The sequence below is a fragment of the Fundulus heteroclitus genome, unplaced genomic scaffold (genome assembly GCF_011125445.2).
Source record: "Fundulus heteroclitus isolate FHET01 unplaced genomic scaffold, MU-UCD_Fhet_4.1 scaffold_164, whole genome shotgun sequence".
Classification (NCBI taxonomy): Eukaryota; Metazoa; Chordata; class Actinopteri; order Cyprinodontiformes; family Fundulidae; genus Fundulus; species Fundulus heteroclitus.
The window spans coordinates 341,230-363,243 of record NW_023396576.1 but is presented as its reverse complement, the minus strand read 5'-3'; the positions used below and the strand labels follow the sequence as shown (position 1 = coordinate 363,243).

The following is a 22,014-nucleotide window of genomic DNA, read 5'->3' as shown; positions in this document are numbered from 1 at the left end:
CAATCTCTGGTTTACTAAACTTTAACTTTATAGATTAAATGTAGAAGTTTTGGAAGCACAGTGTATTTTTTCTACTGAAGGGATTTATTGGTTATCACTGGAGGAAGTATGATATTTTTGAAACTAAGTTTTCAGCTCATCTTTTGACTGTTACCTGTTTTTTTTAAAAGGGGAGAGTTATTTGTTTAACCGGTAGTCTGTATGTTAAATCACAGTGGTCATTGTAGTGTGAGTACCAATGTGTGTTTAGTATTGCACTGGACAGGTAAAATGCAATATTAGGAATGAAAAATATACGTTTTAGAGGGTATGCATAAAACTCTACCAACCAATAATGTATTTTGCCATTTGATTTGACATTACTGTCATTTGTCATCACACTAGAGATCAACCTTAGTGCCTGAGAGGATGAGTTTCATGGAGTAGTGGAAAGAACTTGTTTTATTAAAAAGAAAATAGGACGGAAATTGTGGGTTAATTGCAGTCGATATCATTATCTCTGTATTTAACAATATTATTGTCGTGTTTACTTGATATTGTGCAAGATCTGGCACTAAATTAGTCAAGCCCTCCACTTTCACTGAGCTTTTCAGCATCACAGATAACATGGTGCGACTGCAGCGTGAACAGAGTCACTTCATGCTGAATTGCTGCAATTTTCTTTTTAAAATACAAATTCAGTTCCAGCCCAAATGATATCCTATAGTCATCTTGTAATTGCACTGCCATCTCTGTCTAACTCAGTAATTTAAATGGCAAATGGACTGAATTTGTGGAGCGCTGTCCTAGTCATACTGACCACCCTCAACGCTTCACACCCGAGGCTCATTCATCCAGACACACTCACAAACACACATTCATACACCAATCCGCACAACGGTTGGCAGCTAGAGCTTTAGTGCTTTGCCCAGGGGAACATCAGCATGTGACAGTGGGAAGCTGGAATCAAACCTACAATTTCCGGATTGCAAGATGAGTAGCAGGTCGATTGAACCACAGCCACCCAATGTGAGATAACTAGTTGCAAACTGATTTTTATGTCCAGCGAACACGTTGCAGAAGAGGGTGGGATGTCTGTGATAATTGGCCTTCTTGGTTTACAGATGCAAACTCCCTCATGATTGCCACTAGTTTTCGGTGCACAGTCCGCTTAAAATATTGTTACAAAAGCCAATGCAATAAGATTCTGTGTATGTGTTGAAATAAACTGAGATTTTAGCCTCTTTTAAGCTCCCCCTGAGGTTTTAAGGAACTGTGTATTTAAACCCTAAAGATTTCTTTTGCAGCATTTCTATCGTTTAACGTTCTCTTAACAAGATGCCATAGTTCATGTATGCATGGAGCATAGAGTTATGAAGCGCTGCTCCTCCCCGACCTGTTGCTGTGCACTGCCAGTCAGCTGGCTGGAAGGAAACCAGTTTGGCTGTCTGGAAGTATTTCTAGTCATGAAAAGACCTTACTAACTGATTCTCAGACCGAACGCGTTCTGAGCATCAAGGGCATCTGGTTTACATGAGAAGTTTATGGTGGGTGCGCCTCAAGGGGCTTCGGGACGTGTCGCAGTGCATCACATGCATCTTGCGCTGCACGTTTTGAAGCTCGCCGCGGGTTTTGTCCTGCGTGTTTGGCCTGATGCGCGTTAAGTACCTCTAGAGCCGCCGATGCCACAGCTGGAAAATTGCAACTTTTGCAGCTGGACGCAGAGCCTCAGCCAGTCAAAATTTTCTGACTGAAAACATCAACTTTTTCTTATCACTGATAAATCCTCCTGAATGATGCCCAGTAACTTGAGACAGATGGACAGATGCTCTTCAGCTGAAATGGGGCGCCTGTAGTTGGTGTCCTGGCAGGAGATGTCGGCACCAGACGGCGCATCTGACGTTTGTGTCCAAACGTCCAAGTTGGGCCGTTAAAGCCCCTTTGGTGCTCAAAAAGCGTTTGGTCTGAACGCAGCATAAAGGAACTCCACCATTCACATCTGTAAAGGCGATGCTCTTTTTAAATGTACAGTACAACAAGGGGTTTGTTTTAAATGGAAGCAATTCAATCATTTGATACAGTTTAGTGGTTAAGACTTAAATTTTTTGTCACACTACTGTCATGTACCTCCTCACAAAAAAGTATTGATATAAAACAATTTGTAAATCGGTACAAATGGCTCTTAGAGAATTAGCTTTGAAATCAAGCTGCGTTTTATTTTGTGTTAATGCTTTCTAGTGTTTTTACACAATTTACAGATGATTGGATTGTGGTGGTTATTGATCATGAGTGAAAATTGTAGCTATCCTCCTTTCTCTTTTAAGTAAAAACATGTACTGATGGGGCCCACAGTAGCATCTGGAACTAACAAGACAAAGAAGGCAATTTATTTTTTCTGATGCTGCCCAGTTCCCCTTGTTGAGTTTTCAAAATACGGCCTCTGCCTTGCAAGCTGTGGTGTCCAAAATAATTGAATAGTGACCTGCAGGTATGCCAGTTGCCAGAGGTAGTTGTTTTGTTTCTACAGAACATTATCTGGTTAATAATGCTGCGATTTAGGCCCCAAAAATGCCCCGTTAACAGGCCGAATCCTATAAATGGACAAACACATACAATCTCAGGAGGACATCTCTGCTTTCCAGGGCGTTCTAGTCTGACAAAATCAAGGCTGTTACAAACAACAAGGCCCAAGTGCTCTGGCGTCTTGTGCGAGCCACAGTGTGCAGGTGCTGTTAAGATTTGATTAATGCAAAATTTATTCCACCTCTGTTTTAGAAGAATAATTTGTGTCAACCAAATGTTTCTATAGACATATTCTTTTTTTGCAAGCAAACGTTCTAACAGAGTCTCAGGATGTAAAGAATAAAGCAGCATTGATGTTTGAAATAACTAGTTTTGGTGAGGAGACTTTTAAAAATAACAGCCCTAATCCTCTGCAGTTTCATAAAAATTCAGTCGGCAAAGTTATTCCTTTCTCCTGATTAGAGTGCAAGGAATCATCTGGAGCGTAAAAGGGTAAAAAATAATTTTCTTAGAGGGGTAATTTGGCTGCGGGCTCATTTTGATTGGCCGGTGGTGTTTGATCGTGGACAAACACACATTCATCTGTACAATTAGAGCTGGCTCTTCTTGAACTCAAATCTCCAAAGCGATGCCTTGAATGTAGTTTTAATCTTGTTAGCTAAAGCAGAAGTCCCTCTGTGCCTTTTCGCTGCAAATAGAAACAGGGACTCCAACAAAAGAAATCCAAATCAGGAACGGAGCGACCTGTAGTTCAGATAAAAACACCTGACCATTCAGAGCGGTGTTTTCAGGAGACTCCATGATGGCTGCAGCTCTGTTTACCAGGAGAGGTGTAACAACCACCGGACCTTTTTATAGCCAGGTGTTCTTCTCAGGTGTAGGTCAGGAAAGGAGGTAGTTGAGTACTGCCCCCAGGTGCCCTCAGGTTGTTACTGCTCTCAGCTGCCCTGCAGACACTCAACAAAATGACAGACTCAATCTGAGGGCAAGGTTGGCTCGTTAGTTCTTGTTCTGCTCTTACTCAGCAGGAACAGGCCTTTTTTTTTTATTCAGTCTCCTGTTGTCTTGTTCTGCACAGCCATACGCTTGTGATGCCTCCTGCATGTTTTCCACTTTCATTGCACCATAATGAAAGTGGAAAACAAATAAACTGGACCATTTGAAGTCTGTCAGCTGCTATAGAGCTGAAACATTTTAATAAAGTGACAGAGTAGCTTGACGTAGCCCCAGTATTTTTAGAGACTTCTAATATTTTCGTAGTAGTTGCAGTTTTTCAGTACCCCTGCAGCAGTGTGGTGTCTTGATACTTAATTCTCAAAATATAGTTGCATATCTGATTTAATACAAATTGCACATTAAGGGCTAAAAAGCTTTGCTTTTATGCATCTTATGAAAAAAATGATCTGCACTTTGATAACAATTTTAGGTTGTGTTTTATTATGTTTTGCTCTTTCTGAGTACGTTTTGGCTGCATTGCACCTCTTGGACCATATTTTTCATACGTTTCGTCCTGCAGTTTTACAATGTGCGAAAACCATTTTCACTCTTGGTCCCGCTGCCGTGTTTGCAAAACTTCCTGGATTCAGCAGACCTGGCATTATCCTGGATCCATCATGTCTGTGGTTCTTTTCGTGGGTCTATGAAACCTGATTAGTTCCTGGGTTGTTGGAGTTCTGAATGAAAATGACTTCACAACCAAGAAAACTGAGTTTCAGCAGCTAAGAAAAGTGATGGGATTGCAGAAACATGAGCGCTGAGTGCTGCTTGGCTGTCCAACCGATCTTGTCATTAGATACAGACCTAATAGTATTCTTCTCCTTCACATATTTTTTACATTTTGTCTAATTTTAACAAGTTTAAACCTGTTTTTGTGGGATTTTATATGACAGATAAACCCAAAGCTGTATAATATAATATAACCATAATATAATTGAAGTGGAAGTAAAAGAACACAAAGTTTACAAAATTTTTTACACTAACCATATGAAAAGTGTGGTGGCCAAATGTTTTCATTCCCCTTTTCTCTGATACTCTTAACTAAAATCTAATTGACCCAGTTGTCTTTAAAAGGGACCTAATGAATAATTTTAGTTCCATTTTGTGATTTAACTTCACAAATGTTCTCTAACAAACATCAGAGGCCCTCAAAAATAGCTGGATTTCTTCTGAACAGCATCATCAAGACCATGAAACTCCCCAGACAGGTACAAAAAAAAGTACAAAAAGCAATATTTAGCTAATAAAAAAACAAAATCTCAAGTTATGAATGTCTTGCAGAGCATATAGTACCAGAAAACCTACCAAGCCACGGCTGTCCACCTAAATTGACAGACCAAGCAGAAGTAGCCAAAAGGCCCATGGTAACTCTGGAGCAGCTGCAGAGATCTAACGCTCAGTTAATTATTACCCATGCTTTCAACAAAGATGGCCACATTGAAAGTGGGGAGCTTTGAAACTGTTGAAAGAATGTCATAAAAGTCCTCCCAAGCCAAGTACCACACATGTGCAAGAAAACGGTCCGGTCAGGAGAAACCAAGATTGAACTTTTGGATCCACATGCGAGACGCTGTTTGAAGGAACGCTAAACACCGCTTAGATGGTAAAGTACAAGAGCCAGATGTTTTGTGTTGTGTTGCAGGTGTGAGCGCAGTACATGTGAGGAGATTTCCGACATTCCAAGGAGGAAGTTTATGGGAAAGTTCAGTCTGTCGCTCACAGTTTTAGGTCAGGGGTCATTGTTAAAGTACCCAAGAAAAAAGCAGTTGTTAGGGATGAAAGGTACATGTGGCTCTGCACCTGACATCTAGCACAGTCTGCTTTTGAAAAAAGTGTAGAAGGGAACCCTGGATTTAGGACATTTTAAGATGGTATGTCCAATGAAGACAATCTTTCCAACAAAATGTGTTGCTAAAAAGCTGATACTATATTTTCCAAGATGGTCATGATTTAAAAAGAGCATATCGGAAATGTTAAATGCAAAGTTTAAAAGCAGCAAGTTACTGAATGCTATTCCCTTGTTTTCTATGTATGAATTCTGGGAACAGTTACAGGGATGTAAAATAAATTTGAAGACAGGACATTCTTCATAGTTTTATTACAGACTTCAACAAAACTGCTTGCCTTTTTTAAAAAAAATAAAAAATAACATTACCACCATATTCATCATCCGGCCGCTTTGGAAGAATAGATGCATTTCTACTGGGTGCACAGTGTTCAGAAAATATCAGTTCAGGAAGGAAGCGGTACAGATGCCAGCACATGGGCAAAAATGAGATTAGAAACTGGACAAAAAGCAGGACCACTTCCCTGCTGCTTTCTCAGTCCAGCACACGGAAGACAGCCTGTTATTACTGCTGGTTTCCAGGAACTGGATTACAGGAGTAAACGTTCTAGCAGTCTACAAAACCCATCTCTCTTGGGTTTGGGTTACAGCTGAGTTAGTCTGTGGTTATTAAGACATGCAGATAGAAAAATTGTTGGCTCACCAGTGAAAGAGATCTTATAATTCCATGTATTCAAAATGTTTAATGTAAGGTCTTGTCAGGATACATTAACATTTGATGTGCATTACTTTTCTGCAGAAAACATACCAAGTCTGCTTCCTTCCTTCCATTCATTCGTTTATTGTAGTTTTGCTTGCAGCGCCTTGATATCAACTGGAAACATGCTCCTTTCACCAATCAGAATATTCATTGTCAGAGTTTAATTTAATTTGCGTAGCTCCAATTATGAGACAAATGGGTCCAATTCTAGAGATGAACAGTTCAGAATATTACATGGCTGGTCTCTAATCTTTATAAAGCTTTGACCTGCCTATATTAATTTTATATGATTCAGAAAACAAATGTAAGAAAAGAAAAAATAGAAGTTGTTGTAAGTGGTCATTATTTATAATTGGGGGGGTGTTATTTAAGGTGTTTTCCAGATCTCAATAAGAATGGAAAATGAAAATAGGTACTGTTTCTTCCCCTAGACTATATTATGTGTATTTAACACATCTTTGATAGTGAGTCATTGTTTTGTCATAAATTCATAGTGATGTTTTGTGTCTATTGTATAAAACTGAGGCTAGAATGCTATGGAAAACTCTCTGGAGCACTGACTATTAAAAAAAAGTACATTTCAATATCAAAAATACGTACAATCCCTGTTAAAAACATCTTTACATGCTGTAAATTAAATGTTAAGGGACCTTTATTGCAGTTTTAAACAGGAAATATCTTATATTTCTTATGATGCTAAACTGGAGTTATGATATATTCCTGTCATGCGAATGCAGGCCAGCGTTGTTATTGTGTCAGAGGCTCGTGCAAATGAGCAATAAGATTAACAAAGATACACAGCAGGGCACACTTGCTTTCCATTTTCTGAGATAATGATGTTTATACCTGGAGTAAACAGTCCGTGACACAAGAAAGCTGGTATGCATGCAGTCCTATGGGGTTCGTGTTGCCCTGTTGGAATTTTAGTGTTTTCTACTCTAGTTTTTAGTTAAAGGCTTTTAGTAAAACAAATAATTACTGTCTAATGCATGTTATGTTTAAAACATTTTGTTTTCCCATAGTTGGATTGGAATGGGGTATTATTTAGCTGACTCAAGGCTAAGAGGATAATGCAGCCCAGATTTTTATTTGACCACTGCATTACAAACCCCTGGGCTGCCTGGAACAGTGGCTTGGCTTTCATGGCTCTGCTCTTCAGTAGTTTACTTCATATTCCCGTAACAAGATGTTTTTGCTATCTATAATGCACTCTGGGATACCACAGGGAACCATTGTAGGGCAGTTTTTTTTTTTTTGGTTTTATAGTATGAAGATTAGAAGTTACAATAACTTGTTTTATTTTACTCTGTATTAAAGCTGCAGCTAACAATTTTTTTAGTAACTGAGTAATCAGTTATCCAGTGTTTCCCCTTCTATTCAACAAGAGGGCTGCCCTCCCTGCTAACACCCCCCCCACCCCCAAGGAGATTACGGCATGCAGTAAATTATTAAACTTAATAATTTAATTTAAATCATTAGCTTTCATACCCAATCAGTGCTGGACCGACAGACGGGCGCGGTGGGTGCCCGCTGAGGGAAATGTAGGAATTTGTCAGAAGAAATGTAGCTAATGGGTGTGCTCAACTATTGAAGGTAAAACGTCCGCGGAGAGTCCGTGTGGCTCATAGTTTGCGCAGTTTACACTCCCGCCATGATGGAGAGCGCTCAGAGCTGCGACATTTTTACGTGCTTTGGTAAACATTTGTTTTGTAAATGCAGCCAATTCCAGAAGATGGCTGCACTAAAGGCTGCCACAGAGCGGCTACTAGCAGACGTCTGTTCTGATGGGCCATGAAGCATTCATTAAAGCAATAAATGCTTAAATAACCAAGAATTATCCCCGGCAACGTTTGTATCGCTTTACTTCTGGAGCGTAGGATACAATGGATTACGTGCGTCCTTTTCTTTTGTGTGTTACAACAGAAAAAAGACACATTTGTTTTTCACGTGGTGCCCTGATTACTTCAGTATACTGAGAACGTTTGCCTAATACAAATATGAGAATCACGTCTGTTAAAACTTGATCATTATAATCATTAATGTACAATATAGCACATTGTAAACAGCTGTATGCTTGCTTTTTTTTTTTTTTCAGATGTCCTATAAAAATATTATTTGCTTTGATTGTCGCAAATCACCAAAAGTCTTTCCGTCAGGATCAAAATCCACCTTCCTGAGTCCATCAATGAAAACAGATGGCTGCTTTATTCTTGGAAAACACATTTTTGTTACTAGATGGACTCCATTAATGGATCAGAAACGAGTCTCAAATGTAATAAATTTAAATTAAATTATTCTTGCTCAAAAATATTCTAAACTCTGGCGGATCTAGATTAAAAGACATTTTCCTTCAATCAAGTAGGAAGGGAGAGAGGCAGGCAGCTTCAATATATACCCTTTTGTAAAGATTCATGATAGAGACAGAAGGATTGACAAATAAGAAAAAGATCGAGACAGTTCATATAAACCTGTATTGTGTGATATTAATCTTTACAACCTCCCAAAAAGCGTTACTATATTAATTCCCCAGCTTGAGGAGCATGCTGAAAGTGAAGATGAGGGTTATCTGAGGTTCTCTTTGTTCTATGCACCCATTTTTGCTGTAAACTATGTTGAATATATGTTCTACTGCTGGGAACATCCATATCCACCACAGTATGGGATGCAGCACCTTTACATTTGAATCACCGCTACCTCAGAGGCCGTATGGAGACCACAAGAACAATGTTGGTCGGTCTTTGGGTGCTTCTCACAAGATAAGGAAATCTGAGGATTCCTAATCAGGAAAAATGCCCGTAGAAACTACCAACTCTGCAGCAGGCCTGTGTTTTTGGTCCTCCGTGTTTTAGGACTTCATGTCAAGTTCCCCGTGACAAAGTGAAGGGGTCGGCGGGGGTCATGCGGTTGTCTGTGGAGCGCTGTGGTTTGGGGTTGTTAACTCCCATTTACACAGAGTAACCGGAGAAGCTGCAAATACTCTCCTGCAGACACTCGTATATACGTTACACCCTCAGACTCCTTACAAGCCCAGTTGACGCTGCTTCTCATGCTCCAAGCCGCAGCTGAGGTTATTAGACCACAGAACAAGCTTGGCAAACGTTTAGGGACAGAGAGAGCCGTTTCCCACAGATACAATAAAGCTCTCGCAGACAGCCGAAGATCTGCGGCCGGCTCCGCTGAGCCCAGCTGGTCTGCCCTCGGGTCTTTTGGTTCTCTTTGACACATCCAGAGGAATGCTGATGTTGCTGCTCACTGGGTCAACAATCACAACCAGAGACTCTGTGGTTCATGCGCCTAAAGCTTTTTGGTTTGCTGTGCCCCCCCTGTGTGCGACGGACTCTTTTGATGGCCTGGTTCAGTGTTGATTAAAGTACTGCAGAGTAACTTGGGGTCAAAGTTAGGGTCAGACAGTCTTTGAGTTCAAAGCCACACAGTGTAAGAATTTCTCCTATTTTTAAAGTCAGTTTGGAAGAAAGCTGTCCTGCCTTTGAAGCCAGTACAAACTTTGATCCTTAAACATGTTTTGTACCCTGTTTGATTCAACCCCCCCCCCCCCCCCCCCTAAAAAAACCTCCATCACAGTAAATCTGTTTGCTGTATATAAATCTGACTTTAAGATATTCTGAGACTTAGAATTTAAACTCTGAATAATGTAATTGTAAATCTATAAAGGTTGCAGCTCTCCTGTCACTTTTTTATTTCTGTTTTTAATATTTGGAGTGTATATTTCTTTTATATCGCATACTTATGAAACCTTTCAAGTATGAACATGAAAGAGATTTCGATCACTGATTATGTTTCAGGGTAGATACAGGTCATGCAGAGATGTTGGTTTGCTCTGAAAACTACTTTTAAAAACTCTTCCTGCCCGCTGAAATAAAATGGGAGCAGATGAGTTCTCGTCACTTCCAAAGCTCCTGCAGTTGTTTCATTATTTATTTTATAACCTTATTAACTTGAAGTTACAGTCAGAAATATCCCTTATCTCAAACGATGTTGCAGTGATGTGTATGCAAGATGTTCTCATCTTAAATATGTCTCTATAGACATTGTTTAGTAAATGTAAAGCTTAAATGTAAGAATGTAACACTTAACGATGCATATTTGTAGTGTTGCGCATCCCTCAGCTTCACTTTAATTAATTTAATGCTAAAAAGCTTTTTGCAGTACAGATTTTTCCTTTTCTTTGTGATAATGTTTGGCTTCCATACTGTAACTGGCTTCTTTAAATCACAAAAAATGTGTTGTCATTGCGGTGTCAGCATATGTTTTCTTTACAGGACATCCTAGCTGTCGATCAGACATTTTCCCAGTGGAAATGTTTCTCATCCCGCTGAGGTTTGACATACTGTAGCCGTGGCATTGACCTTGGTAGTGCCAGTGTGTTATTGTTCATCTAACAGCTCCGAGGGGCATGGTCCTCCTTTTGACCTGTGTTGTTACCTGATCTAACCGGCGGTCATGATTAATCAGCATGTGAGTTTTCCTCTTTCCTAATAGATCATCCTAATGAAGTGTCTGTGCTGTGGTGAGTGACGGGTGATTAATGCTCACCGGTCATTAAATCCTCTGCTTGGGCATGTTTCCACTGGAGCTGCCCGTGGCTTGTTTAGAAATTATTATTGGGATTGAGTGGACGAGAGACTGGCATGGTGACAAAACAGCTCTTATGGAGTCCTGGGTGACTGTTGACAAAAATAAATAAATAATAAAGCCATTTTGTAGGGCTTGGTGGTAAATCAATTTAATTGATTAATTTAAATTTACAATTTTATTAAAATTTCATTTTTCAAAAATCTGGATTTAATTTGCAAATGCACTCATCAGGCTTCCATGAGGAGAACCGCAGCAATGTTGAATATATGTTTAGGAAAATATATTGTCAAAATATTGTAAAGAGGAAACTTTTTTTTACCATAAGATGTGGGACTTTAATTTATTCATTTACTTTTATTAAAGTTAGTTTGAAGTTAAGTGGAGTGAAGCCTGTGCTTAGATCATTGTGTAATACCACTAGCAGCGAACGTTTTGTTATATTTTCATTGTTTACAACGGCAGAGCGGCCATCTTGTTTTACAAGCCCATTTCACAGCTTGTATTTAGTTGCACTTTGTTTGAATTCAACTTAAAGGCAAAATGCTTGACATAAAAGTAAGTTTTTAAAATAGTTCCTTTATATATCTGTAAAATGAAAAGGAGGGGATTTTTTTTATTTTTAACTGAATTTGGTATAATAAAATAATTTTTTATTTTTAAGCCATATCGCCCAGCCCTACCCTCTTGATGTTTATGAATCTGGTGACACATCTAAGATGGAAACATCTGCTCCCTGTACAGTTGATGAAGATTTCTCCAGAGTTATTCTTTTGTAAATTAATCAAATACTTATTCCAATTAATGCATAACAATCTTTAAGTGTTTCAACACAAGGGTGTATTCTTTTTATTTTATTTTAGCAAAAGCTTTGTTCTTGATATTTTCCCTAAAGTCCAGATTTATATACTAGAAAACTGATTCTCCCACCTGGGCTATGGATCTCAGCAGCTCCTCCAGGGTTATTATGGAGAGCTTGGCTAATTTCCTGATTAATACTATCTTTGCCCTGCCTTTAACTTTAGGTGGGTGTAAATTGATTACTTAGTAAACATAATGATACACAAATCAAGATAATTTTTCTTTTTAATATAACTGAGAAAACTAAGCAGGAGATGAAATACCCATTTCCCCCACAGGTAATTGAAATGGATAAGGAACTGCTCTGTTTTTAAGCCAATCAGCTCTTATCTTTTTATATGTTTTAAAAGCTGAACTCTTGCAGGAAAAATGCTGCTGAAATGATCGAAGTGATACTGTGACTGAAGACCAAAGCTCTGTATTTAACAATTTGTGCTTTTATAGAGGCAACAGCAATTGCAATGATTGTCTTTTGTAGTTATGACAAAAAACAAGATTTTAACTCTACATAAAGATCTATGGTGCATTAAACTATTCGGTTTTATGATTGCAGTTAGTAATTGATGCACAGCATAGGTAAGAAATTTCCCGTTTGATTTATCTCATTTGATCTAAATCATTAGATTGAGACGATTTGGAAGATGATGCTCGGTTTTTGGTAGATGATCACCAGTTGCATCCTTTGCCATCATTCAGCATAATCTTCCCAGTCATTTTGATTTAAATGCCATAGCAAAGCGTCCAAGCCTGCTGCCTTGCAGAAAGAGGCTCTGACCCGTTCCTGCAGCCAGCCAGAGATGAATCTTCAGGAAACATAAACAAATGACTGATCATTTTCCTCCCCGAAGTGAGTTTCCAACCACAACAGACATTCCAGCAGACCGTGAAGTTCTGCTCCAGATGTAGCTTCTTTAATTTTTCATGTGCAGAGCAGCCGACATGGGCATGGAGATTGTAGCAAAGCGGGGTAACTGTTTTCCTCCTTCTGCTAAAGTAAACTCTTTCAAGGCACTCAAACTATGCTTTTGTAAACAGGAAATAAGCTTTTAATTTGACATCACTGGATTTATCAGTGGTATGGTTATAAGCATACATTTACCAGAACTTCAACTTAATTAAAATGTTGCATATTTTCTTAGAATCATTTATCACACAGTTGATCAGCGCATGGATTAATCTCTAAACTGCAGTGTTTTCATAGGAAGTGCTTTCGTTTTCTGCAATTAGTCACAGCTGGATTGCTTGAGCCCAACTTCACAAAATGAAATCAAATTCACAGTTAAATTGACCATTTTTGGAGAAAAGCTGCTTCTGCACTCCTTCGAGCATGCAAAGATGCAGCCAGTTAAAAAGCATTGTGCAGAGTATTAAATGAGTATTAAATGTAAACCAGATGTCAGTTTGTATTATTTACACATTCTGAACCAGCTTCCCTAAGTTTTGCTGAAACTGAGACAAAACCCATCACAGATCATTGTGTGTAATTCCTAATGTTAAGCCTCACTCTTGGTTTTGAAACATTACATTTTTCAAAGTCCACGCATAGCACATCATCCCTTAGCACCCAGACTGCTTATTCTAGCTGCCCAGGCTAAAGAAATGACCTGAAAAATACACACATTATGATGAGGTCAGGAGTAGAAGATTCCCTTATATGGATGCACACACAGATCTGCGTTCCCTTTATTTGGAATAGAAGGAAATGCAAAGCAATTTGCAATACTACAGGGCAAAGAAACCCGCTGTATTTCTATCCAAAACAAACGCTGAGGTCCCCAATTCAACATTTAGGGGAAGTTTGTGCATAGCTGAGTGCTCGGTCACTGCACGGTTCACTTAGTGTTGACACAGGCCCACGTCTTTTTAATGTAATTATTTTTGGTAACCCCAAAAGTTCCTGTTTCCCACTTATTGGTAGGGTTTTTATTTCAGAACCACTTAAAGGCACTAACACTTAAAAGAAAACACAGTACAAATACAGTGCCCTGCAAGAGTTTTTAGTTTCCATGTGTTTGGCATGCCTTCTACATAGGTCAAGGCAAATTTCTTATTTCTTAATGGTTTAGATTTGCCATTCTTTCATGACTTATTTGTAAAGTACACAACTAATAGTTTCCCTTTCTCTCTTCCCACCTGAGCTGCAGATCTCGGCAGCTTCTCCCAAATTATGATGTTTGTATCGGTTTATCTCAGATTGATGCTTCCTTTTGCCTCTTCAAATTAAGCATTCATTTGATAATTAATAATAATATTTAAGCTGGGTTCACACGGCAGGATATTTAGGCCAATTTATGGCTCTTAAGATGATCTTATGAGAAATTCCTGCCGAGTGTGGTGTGTTGAGAGTGATCCAGTCTGCTCGGAAGGACATCTGGACCGGTCCGACCTCAAATCGGAGACTTTCAACATGTTCGATGGTCTTGGCCTGATATTCCTAGCTTGTATGGTGTTCCATCCGAAAGCGAGGTGACAGAAACGTGAAGTTAAATAGTGACTCACCTCCTTACCATAGTGCAGAAAGTGTAGAGCCTCTGTTCCCAGTGTCCCCACTCCTTTGGCCAACAACTTTTCTTTTTGTAACCTTTGTCTCTGTTGAATGTCATCCACAAACTATCACCATTGCTCATCCTCGTCGTCCATGTTTTATTTACTCTAAACTTACGTTTGACCTCAAGATTTCCCGTCTGACATGTGAATATTCCTGAGTGAAATCTGTTTGGGTGTGGAGGGTTGTGCTTGTCTTTGGACCGGACTCAACACTCCGTATTGAGCAAACCTGTCAAATCTACGACTTTTTATCGTCATGTGGTGTCTTTCGGGTTTAGTAAATCAACCGACAATTTTTTAATCTTGCCGTGTGAACCAGGCATTGGAGGTTTTGTCACAATCTTTATTTACAAATGATCGAATGAACAGTCATCTGCAAAGCTTGGAATATTATAAAATATCCCTGTATTAACCTCCATCATGTTACCTCAGGTGGTCATGATGCTCTTTGTGGACTGTTTTCCAACTAACCTTAAACAGTATTTATACTCAGTTTACATTATATAAGGTTCTAATCTTCATGCACCTTCTGAAGGCAATTAGCTGCCCTGGAATTTATTTATAGGCATCAGATTAAAGGGGGTTGAAGATAAATGCATACTGCACCTTTTTAGATTTTTTATAACAATAATAAAAAACATTCATGACCATAAATACATAGAGGCTTATAGCAACATTTGGAAAAAGTTGCTGTACATTTTCTTTTGTAGACATTTTTAGAGGAGGAAATAAACAAGAATAGACCACCGCTTCAAACTTTTATAATAAAAAAAGTCTGATCAGACCCTTCTGATTTAGAGATAGAAAGGGGCCCGAAAAATAATCAGTGTCCAAAAACATATAATAGTAAGAGAAACTGAGATACCTTTCCGTTAGAGTTGTTTACAGAAGCTCTTCACAGGACTCGGCTGGCCAGACAGCTTTCAAAGATTATGGTTTGGAAACCAACAGGTTTTCTTAACATGCCAAGGATGATCGATGAGACTGCTTGATGGCTGTTCTTTTAGGATAATATCATTACCACATGTATCTGATGTATCCAAAGTAATGAGAGAGTGGAAAATGTATAAGAAAGGGGGAGAATAGCGCAAGTAATGATTTGGTGCCATGATTGTACATTTTTCCCACTCTGACATTTCAGAGGCTTAGCTCTGTGCCTTGATTGAACATTTTCTGCACTGTCAAAACTGCAAATTATTAGTTTAAAACATGCCACCCCTTCAAAACGTCTCAAGAACATGACAAGGCCACAGTGCATACATAAAACTAGCTAAAGGGGAAAGGAGCTGGGGTTTTCCCCAAGGAGAACTGATAAACTCGTTTACAGGAAAGACCTGCAAAGACCACATTCCTTGCTACCCTTGTAAGGCTATTTTTACCAGTGAAGGGTTTGTTGAGCCGGCATCTTTTGTTCACACTGCAGTGTGAACTGGAAAGGCTGGTTTAAATCTTGTCCCCTGAAGAGTTTGGCCCCAATCACAGCTTCTCGTCACAATCCAGACGTCCATCCTGCGTAAATCTCTCTCTCTGTTTGAGGACTCTATAACCCGTCGCTACAGATGAACACTTTGACTTTGTGGCACTGTTGATTCACTCTTGACTCAGAAGGAATGGAATTAGAGGCAGAGATCGTTTACAGATTTTTAGATTAAGAAAATAATCCATATTAGCAGGAGGGAATGTGGAGTTTTCCCCTGCCAATATCTCGGCCCAAAAATGGTTGGTTTCCAGCTAAACCCTTATTTTTCCTTCAAAAGGATGTTTGTTCTTTGCGTGTTTATACATGCTGTTTATTCTTTTTTCACGGGGGGTTTCCTCTGATTAAAAAAAAAAAAAAAAATCCCCTCTGATTGTCCCCGGGAAATGAAACCCCCCTTCAGGCTTGACTTTGAGTTTGTCTTGTGTAGGCGTAGTGATGGCAGTCGATTGCTGAAAGTATGTTGGCATGCTTTATTTAGGGGATGGGCCAGGTTAAAAGTAGGTAAAGGTTGAAATTGGTGTTTAAGTATGAACCTGCCTGTTGACATCTGCACAGATAAGATAAGATAGGCTTTATTGATCTTCCAGTGGAGAAATTGACATGTCACATCAGCTCTTATAATCAAAAGGAGGAAAAGGTGCATGAGGTATATACAATGTGTCCACATATATACAGTGGATCCGAGAAAAAAAAAAAAAGAAATAAAGAGATTTAAGGTGACTTATATATATATATATATATATTGATATTGGTTAAATTCATATGTATGTATGTAACCATCTGTCCATATGTATAGATGGTTAATATTAATGACTAAGGATGTAAGTTTGGCACTATGTATCTGCTAAATATTTTCATCATCTTGAAAATAGAAAGCTAGAAAGGAGCAAACTGTTTTCACAGTGTCATCTGATTATTTAAAATTCAATTTGACAGTATCACCAGATGCTAAAATATTAACATTTCAAAAAACATCCAACAGTTGCTGTTGTTCATAAAGGCATGAGTAAACATAATGTACTGGGGTAGTTCATTCTGTTTGGCAAAAAAAAGTACAGAAAGGTAATGGCAACAAATGGCCTTTTAATGGCTCCATCCAGAAAAGTGACACCACTAAACTCTGTGTATCCAAAAAAAAAAAAGAAATGATTAAATACAGAAATACCGGCCGAGGACATCTTTCTTGGAGAAGAGATCACAAAGTATTAATAGCTGCAATAGTTCAGACAATGACTCCATCTAGGAAAGAAACGCAGCTAAGCAGAGTTCGACTGATCAAGTATTATTTTTTTTCCATGAGAGAAAAAACAAAGTGTGGAAGTTGGCATAAAGAGACAAAACAGGTACTTGATGTCTCATCTTTATTAATTTAGTATATGCTCTACAATAACAAAATGAACAGTGTTGCCAGATCTAGTGAAAGAAACAAGCAACCAGCCCTATTAAACAAGCCCGACAGGCAACCCACCACATTGGCACAGCAAAATTATGCTAATCCCTTTGACCATAAAACATTTTAATAACTCAGTTTATTTTATTAATTTATAATTTGGTCTCATATCAAAAAGGGAAATTTTTAGCTTGTTTATTTTTATGTTTTGTCTTGGTGCAGCGACACCCATAAACCGATGTTTGTTAACTTCATGAAAGAGAATATCTACTGTTTTTTTGTGCTTCTTGGGCCAAGAATGCTGAATTAAGTGAGCATGTATTTCACACTTGCAGAATTGGCAGAATACCTTTAAAACATCTCTCATCTGAGGTCGGATCCACTCTTTCAGTGTGCTTTCTTTCTCCCACTCTATCATTTTTTTGGCTGTATTTTCCCCACTTACTGTAACTCATTCTCTCACTCTCGTCACTCATTTCTCGCCCACAAATACTTCATCTTCAGTGTCCAAGTTTAACAGTTGGGTGATTACGGCACACACACACTGTAATATTATGGTGACGCACAGTATGTATTGACTATGGTAGCCATAATGCTGCGAGTGGCACGGCTTTGTAGTTTACCAAAGTCACACTAAAACATTTTGAGAGCGCCACACAAAATCGCTTCAGGGTCAGTAAACACAACCAGAATTAATCCATATATAAACTCTCCGGATTATAAGGCGTGCAGCCTTTTTTTGAGAAAATAAAAGCTTTTAAGTGCACCTTATAGTCCGGGAAATATGTGTTTTGCTTTGCCGAGGGTAGATGGGAAAATAATGAAGGGGGGGTTTCACTCAGAAAGAAAGCCAAGCCCAAATAAGCAACTTCACGGTCAAAAAACGAGCCCAAAATACCGCAACCTGCGACTCGAAATATTTGCAAGCGACTTTACAGAAAAATAAGAACAATGTCGCTTACAATAAGATGACTTGGCCGCACTAGAAATAAAGCAATTTTCACAAACTTTCTATTCTCTCCACAAACACACTTCCTATTCCAAACTCCTTCAAAATAAGAGCCTACATTCTGGTGTGAAATATTTCTTCTACAATAGCATATAAGGTTAAAAGTTGTTCTGTCCATGAAAGTGACGATGCTATACAACTCCATCGACCCTATTGTACTATCTTCATTAGAACCCTTTTAATTAGAACCAGGCTTGGTTTCTATATGATGGAAAAAGCAGGAGAATAAATCACTGCAAAGGCTTAAGAAAACTAAAAATATAGTGACACACTACAGCTCTGTACAACAAGCTATATTACACATTCCCAGAACCTCTGCTGTCTTTTCTGGTTCCCATGTGGAAATGGGCCAAGAATGAGATGGTTTTATTTGAATTAAGGCAGCCATTTTGCTGGCTCAAAAAAAACCATTCGTAAATCATGGTTACAGCTTCTTTTTTTTTTTTTTTTTTTTTTTTTTTGCACACAGAAAAAAAAAATCAAACAGTGGCTCTGATTTAATGGGGCAGAAGTCATGCATAAAGCATGAAAACTAAGTTATATACATGGATTTTAAAGCAGTATATGTTTATTCAGAAAGTTATGTGACATTACCAAAATTTGCGATTTCAGTATGGCTTTATAGAGGATCTGTATAAAAATGCTCAAACATCAGTACTCGCGTGTCATAAATAAAACATTTTTACTCCTGCTAATGTGTTCTATATTTTAACTTTAATGTGATGTTTTTTTTTTCTTGCTCTTCATAACTTTCTGCCATTACATTTTCTTCTTTATATTCTTTTTGTGCATCAGAGCCTGGACGAGCTGGATGACGATGATACAGGAGAGAAAGACAGAAGGGAGGAGGAGGACCTGGTTCAGGCCAACACGTTCCACAACGAGTCCATGACAGCTGACCCGGCCACAGGCTACCTACAGGTAAGATCTTCAACCACAGAGGGGGGGGGGATGTCTGCTCCCAGCCTGCGCCGGTCAGAGCACTGCACTGATTGTTACTTTAGTGCTGCCAAGCAGAGGCACTGTTGCACAGGAAGACATCGGGAGAGCTCAGGAGCTGAGCAGCTTTGTGTGAAAAGAAAGCGGACCTTTGCAAAACACAACGGTGTCTCAGCATTTCATCATCCCTGAGAACTCCAGCTGAAAGAAAATGAAAACTCTTAATATGCTGCTAAAACTGTTAAACCTTTAACCTTTGGTGATGACGTCTTCTTAGAGCGGCGTATTAAAAAACATAACACTGCCTAGGTATTAGCACTGCATTTGGGAACTTGTTTTTACACCTTTTCTGTGTATAAGATGTATTATGGGAGTTGTTTTTATTTCAGTTTGCCAAGCAGACATGGGATTATTTAATTTTAAAAGGACCCCTGCAGAGACATAATGCACTTCCTCCCATTAACTATAATAGATGTTATGCAGAATACAAAAACATGACTGAATAAGTGAAAATGAATTGTTTGTAATTTATGTCTTGTTTTTAGAGGAGTTTGGTTTCAAAAGCGCTGTCTAGTTTCACACCAGCTTCAAGTGACCACAGTGATTTCCAATAAAACAACTGGGCACAGAAGGTGGTTGAAATGCATCCAGCTGTGTAGCAGTGACGGAAAAATAATTTATTTTATTTCTCACTGACACAAAAACCGCCTCTTCGCTTTAAAAAGAAGAAAACAAAATCTTCCACTGTGCGACCACTCTGCAAGGAGGAAGGTGGTAGTCACGTTCCAGATGGATTGGCTTTTGTGCCTCAGTGGGCTTATTTTGTTTTGGGCTGGAACCATCTGAGGCTGTGTAGGAAATATGCACACAAATACCATGCTAACATGAAGATTGTGACAGCACCTGCTGAGACATGGCCTTTATTAAAAAAAATTCTAAAGTAAGGAATTTGGCCATTTACTGAGTTACTTCCAAACAAACAGTGAGGAGTTCAGCTTTCCCATTTATTTAGCATAGGAGAGCTCATCAGTCCGTTAGTTTAGAGCAAATTTATTTTACAGCCCAAAATGTATTCATTTTGAAAGCATGAAACCTAAATAAATCAGAATTTTCCTTTCCACTGTTTTGTAAAACAAACAAGTAAGCCCTTTTCTGACTGTAAAAGGCCTTAGGAGTCATGTCACTCTGAAAAATTAAGGCACTTCCATGCATGAATCTCTTCTGGATCCAAGACTGCAGCTGCTGATTGTTCAGAGCTGTTGTTGAACGAATTGGTGGCAGTTCATTGGAAACACAGAAAAAAGATGATGCAAGTCCTCCGACAGGAAACATGAGTAAAGTTTGTGAAAGTAAATTTGTTTGCCTCAGGATTACTAAGAATATTTTGAAATCTTAAACTCCCAGAATGCATAACCTAAAGCCCAGGAATTCAGACATAACACTTCATGCCACAGCTATGGTAGATTACTTTTTTGCATAATTAGCACTCAGACCATCTAATCAATTTTGATAGGGTTTTTTTATGAGCATAAGGTTTTGTATACTATCTGGTCAAAAAGTCAGCTGACATCCACAGATCACTTTAAAAGAGCAAAGCGAAAGTACCAGGATTTTTTCAGAAGTCTGCCGCCTCTGGCGACAAGTTGAAATGACAGCAGTGTTGTAGATGTGCATGGGAGAAGAGGAAAAGCATCTGGAACTGTGACTGCACAGGTCTTTTGTTTGGAGGTGTAATGTCTTCTGAGGTGAGAAAGCGATAACTAATAAAGTTAACCAGTGTTTTCTCGCTAATTTGTCGATTACGGAGGAGACTCAACAAAGTAGCCAGGTGAATGAGAGTGCGCAGCGCACCCAAGCACACACCCAGCGGTCTGAATCACGCTCTCATAAACTGACTAATCTATCCTATAGAGGCAACTACGGTAAATAGAGGATAGCTCATTTTACATGTCAGGCAATTGTAAGGGCATGCATGGGAAGGAAGATAAATATTTAACTTCAAAACTTGCACCTTTAATACAGAATGATTATGTCTAGGAAAGAGATTTTCAGCTTCTTCCATTCACTACTGCTTTGCTTTACAAAACAACTCAATGGCTTGTCAAAGTGTTTGGGTCTTTTCCAGAAGTGGACCTGGTGAGTAGAAATTCTGGTCAGAACTGCCTATTATTATTATTATTATTATTATTATTATTATTATTATTATTATTATTATTATTACAGGCACACCGGGCTTATCTCAGCACTTTTAAATCCCTGGGCTGGGTGCCGGTTTGCTACGTCTTTTAGGCTCAGATTTAAGCTGCTGACTTTGCTGTTGCTACATTTGTTATGGGTGACCATTGTCTTTTACTATGATGCCCAATGCGTGACGTCACTCTGGGGCGATTTTCAAACATGTAAGTAAATACTGTCCAACTATAATGAACTACATGTCTTAGCACAATTTCAAATGAAAAGCTGGTAAAAAAACAGACACTGTGCGTTGAAATGGAATATTCCTGGTAAGTTTCATCTTACACCTCTATTCATGCTCTTACAGGAACCAAATGTTGATGTGCAGGATCTTGTCATTCATATCTTGCTGTCACTGATTTAAAACAGATTTTATTCTGACAGCCTGCTCCATAAGCAGCAGGGATACATTTTTCCTGTGGCTTCCCCACACAGCTATCAGACTGACATATGTGAAGTAAGAGCAGCTTGGAAAAAAATAGTTGTGCCTGTCGAGATCCTTGTATCATGAAGAGACGAGTGATTGCCGTGGCAGCAGCATTATGATGTACATTCTTCACCTGCTTGCGGGTATGAAGATATCTGGAGAAAACCTCTTCAAAAGAAGCTAAATTCAGCTTTTCTTCAAAGCTGAATCCATAAGTTTTCTGTTTGCAACAAGAAGTCCTACTTATGTTTGCCAGCAAGGAAACATGATTCTTAACCTTGTTTTTTCCATATGTTTAAGCTCTGTGACATCCTACTGTGGGCATTTGGTCCAACAAACTTTACCCCTTCTTTGCAATGCAAGTCCTATAGGAGGGGAAGAAAATAATGAAATGTTCTAACATATGGAACGTTACTTAAGATGATCTGCTTTCAGTGTGGCGCCAGATCCGTCTGTCTCAGGACGGACCACATAAAATGTTGACTCTTT

At 38.8% G+C, this 22,014-nt stretch overlaps 1 protein-coding gene across 1 annotated transcript in view; it reads left to right on the top strand.

The window, feature by feature from the left end:
* The window catches only part of LOC105937602 (PRKC, apoptosis, WT1, regulator), an 81,874-nt gene that overhangs the window by 40,428 nt on the left and 19,432 nt on the right, over window positions 1-22,014 (top strand). The window contains 1 exon segment of the mRNA XM_012878991.3: window positions 18,720-18,845. Coding sequence (XP_012734445.2) covers window positions 18,720-18,845 — 126 coding nt within the window.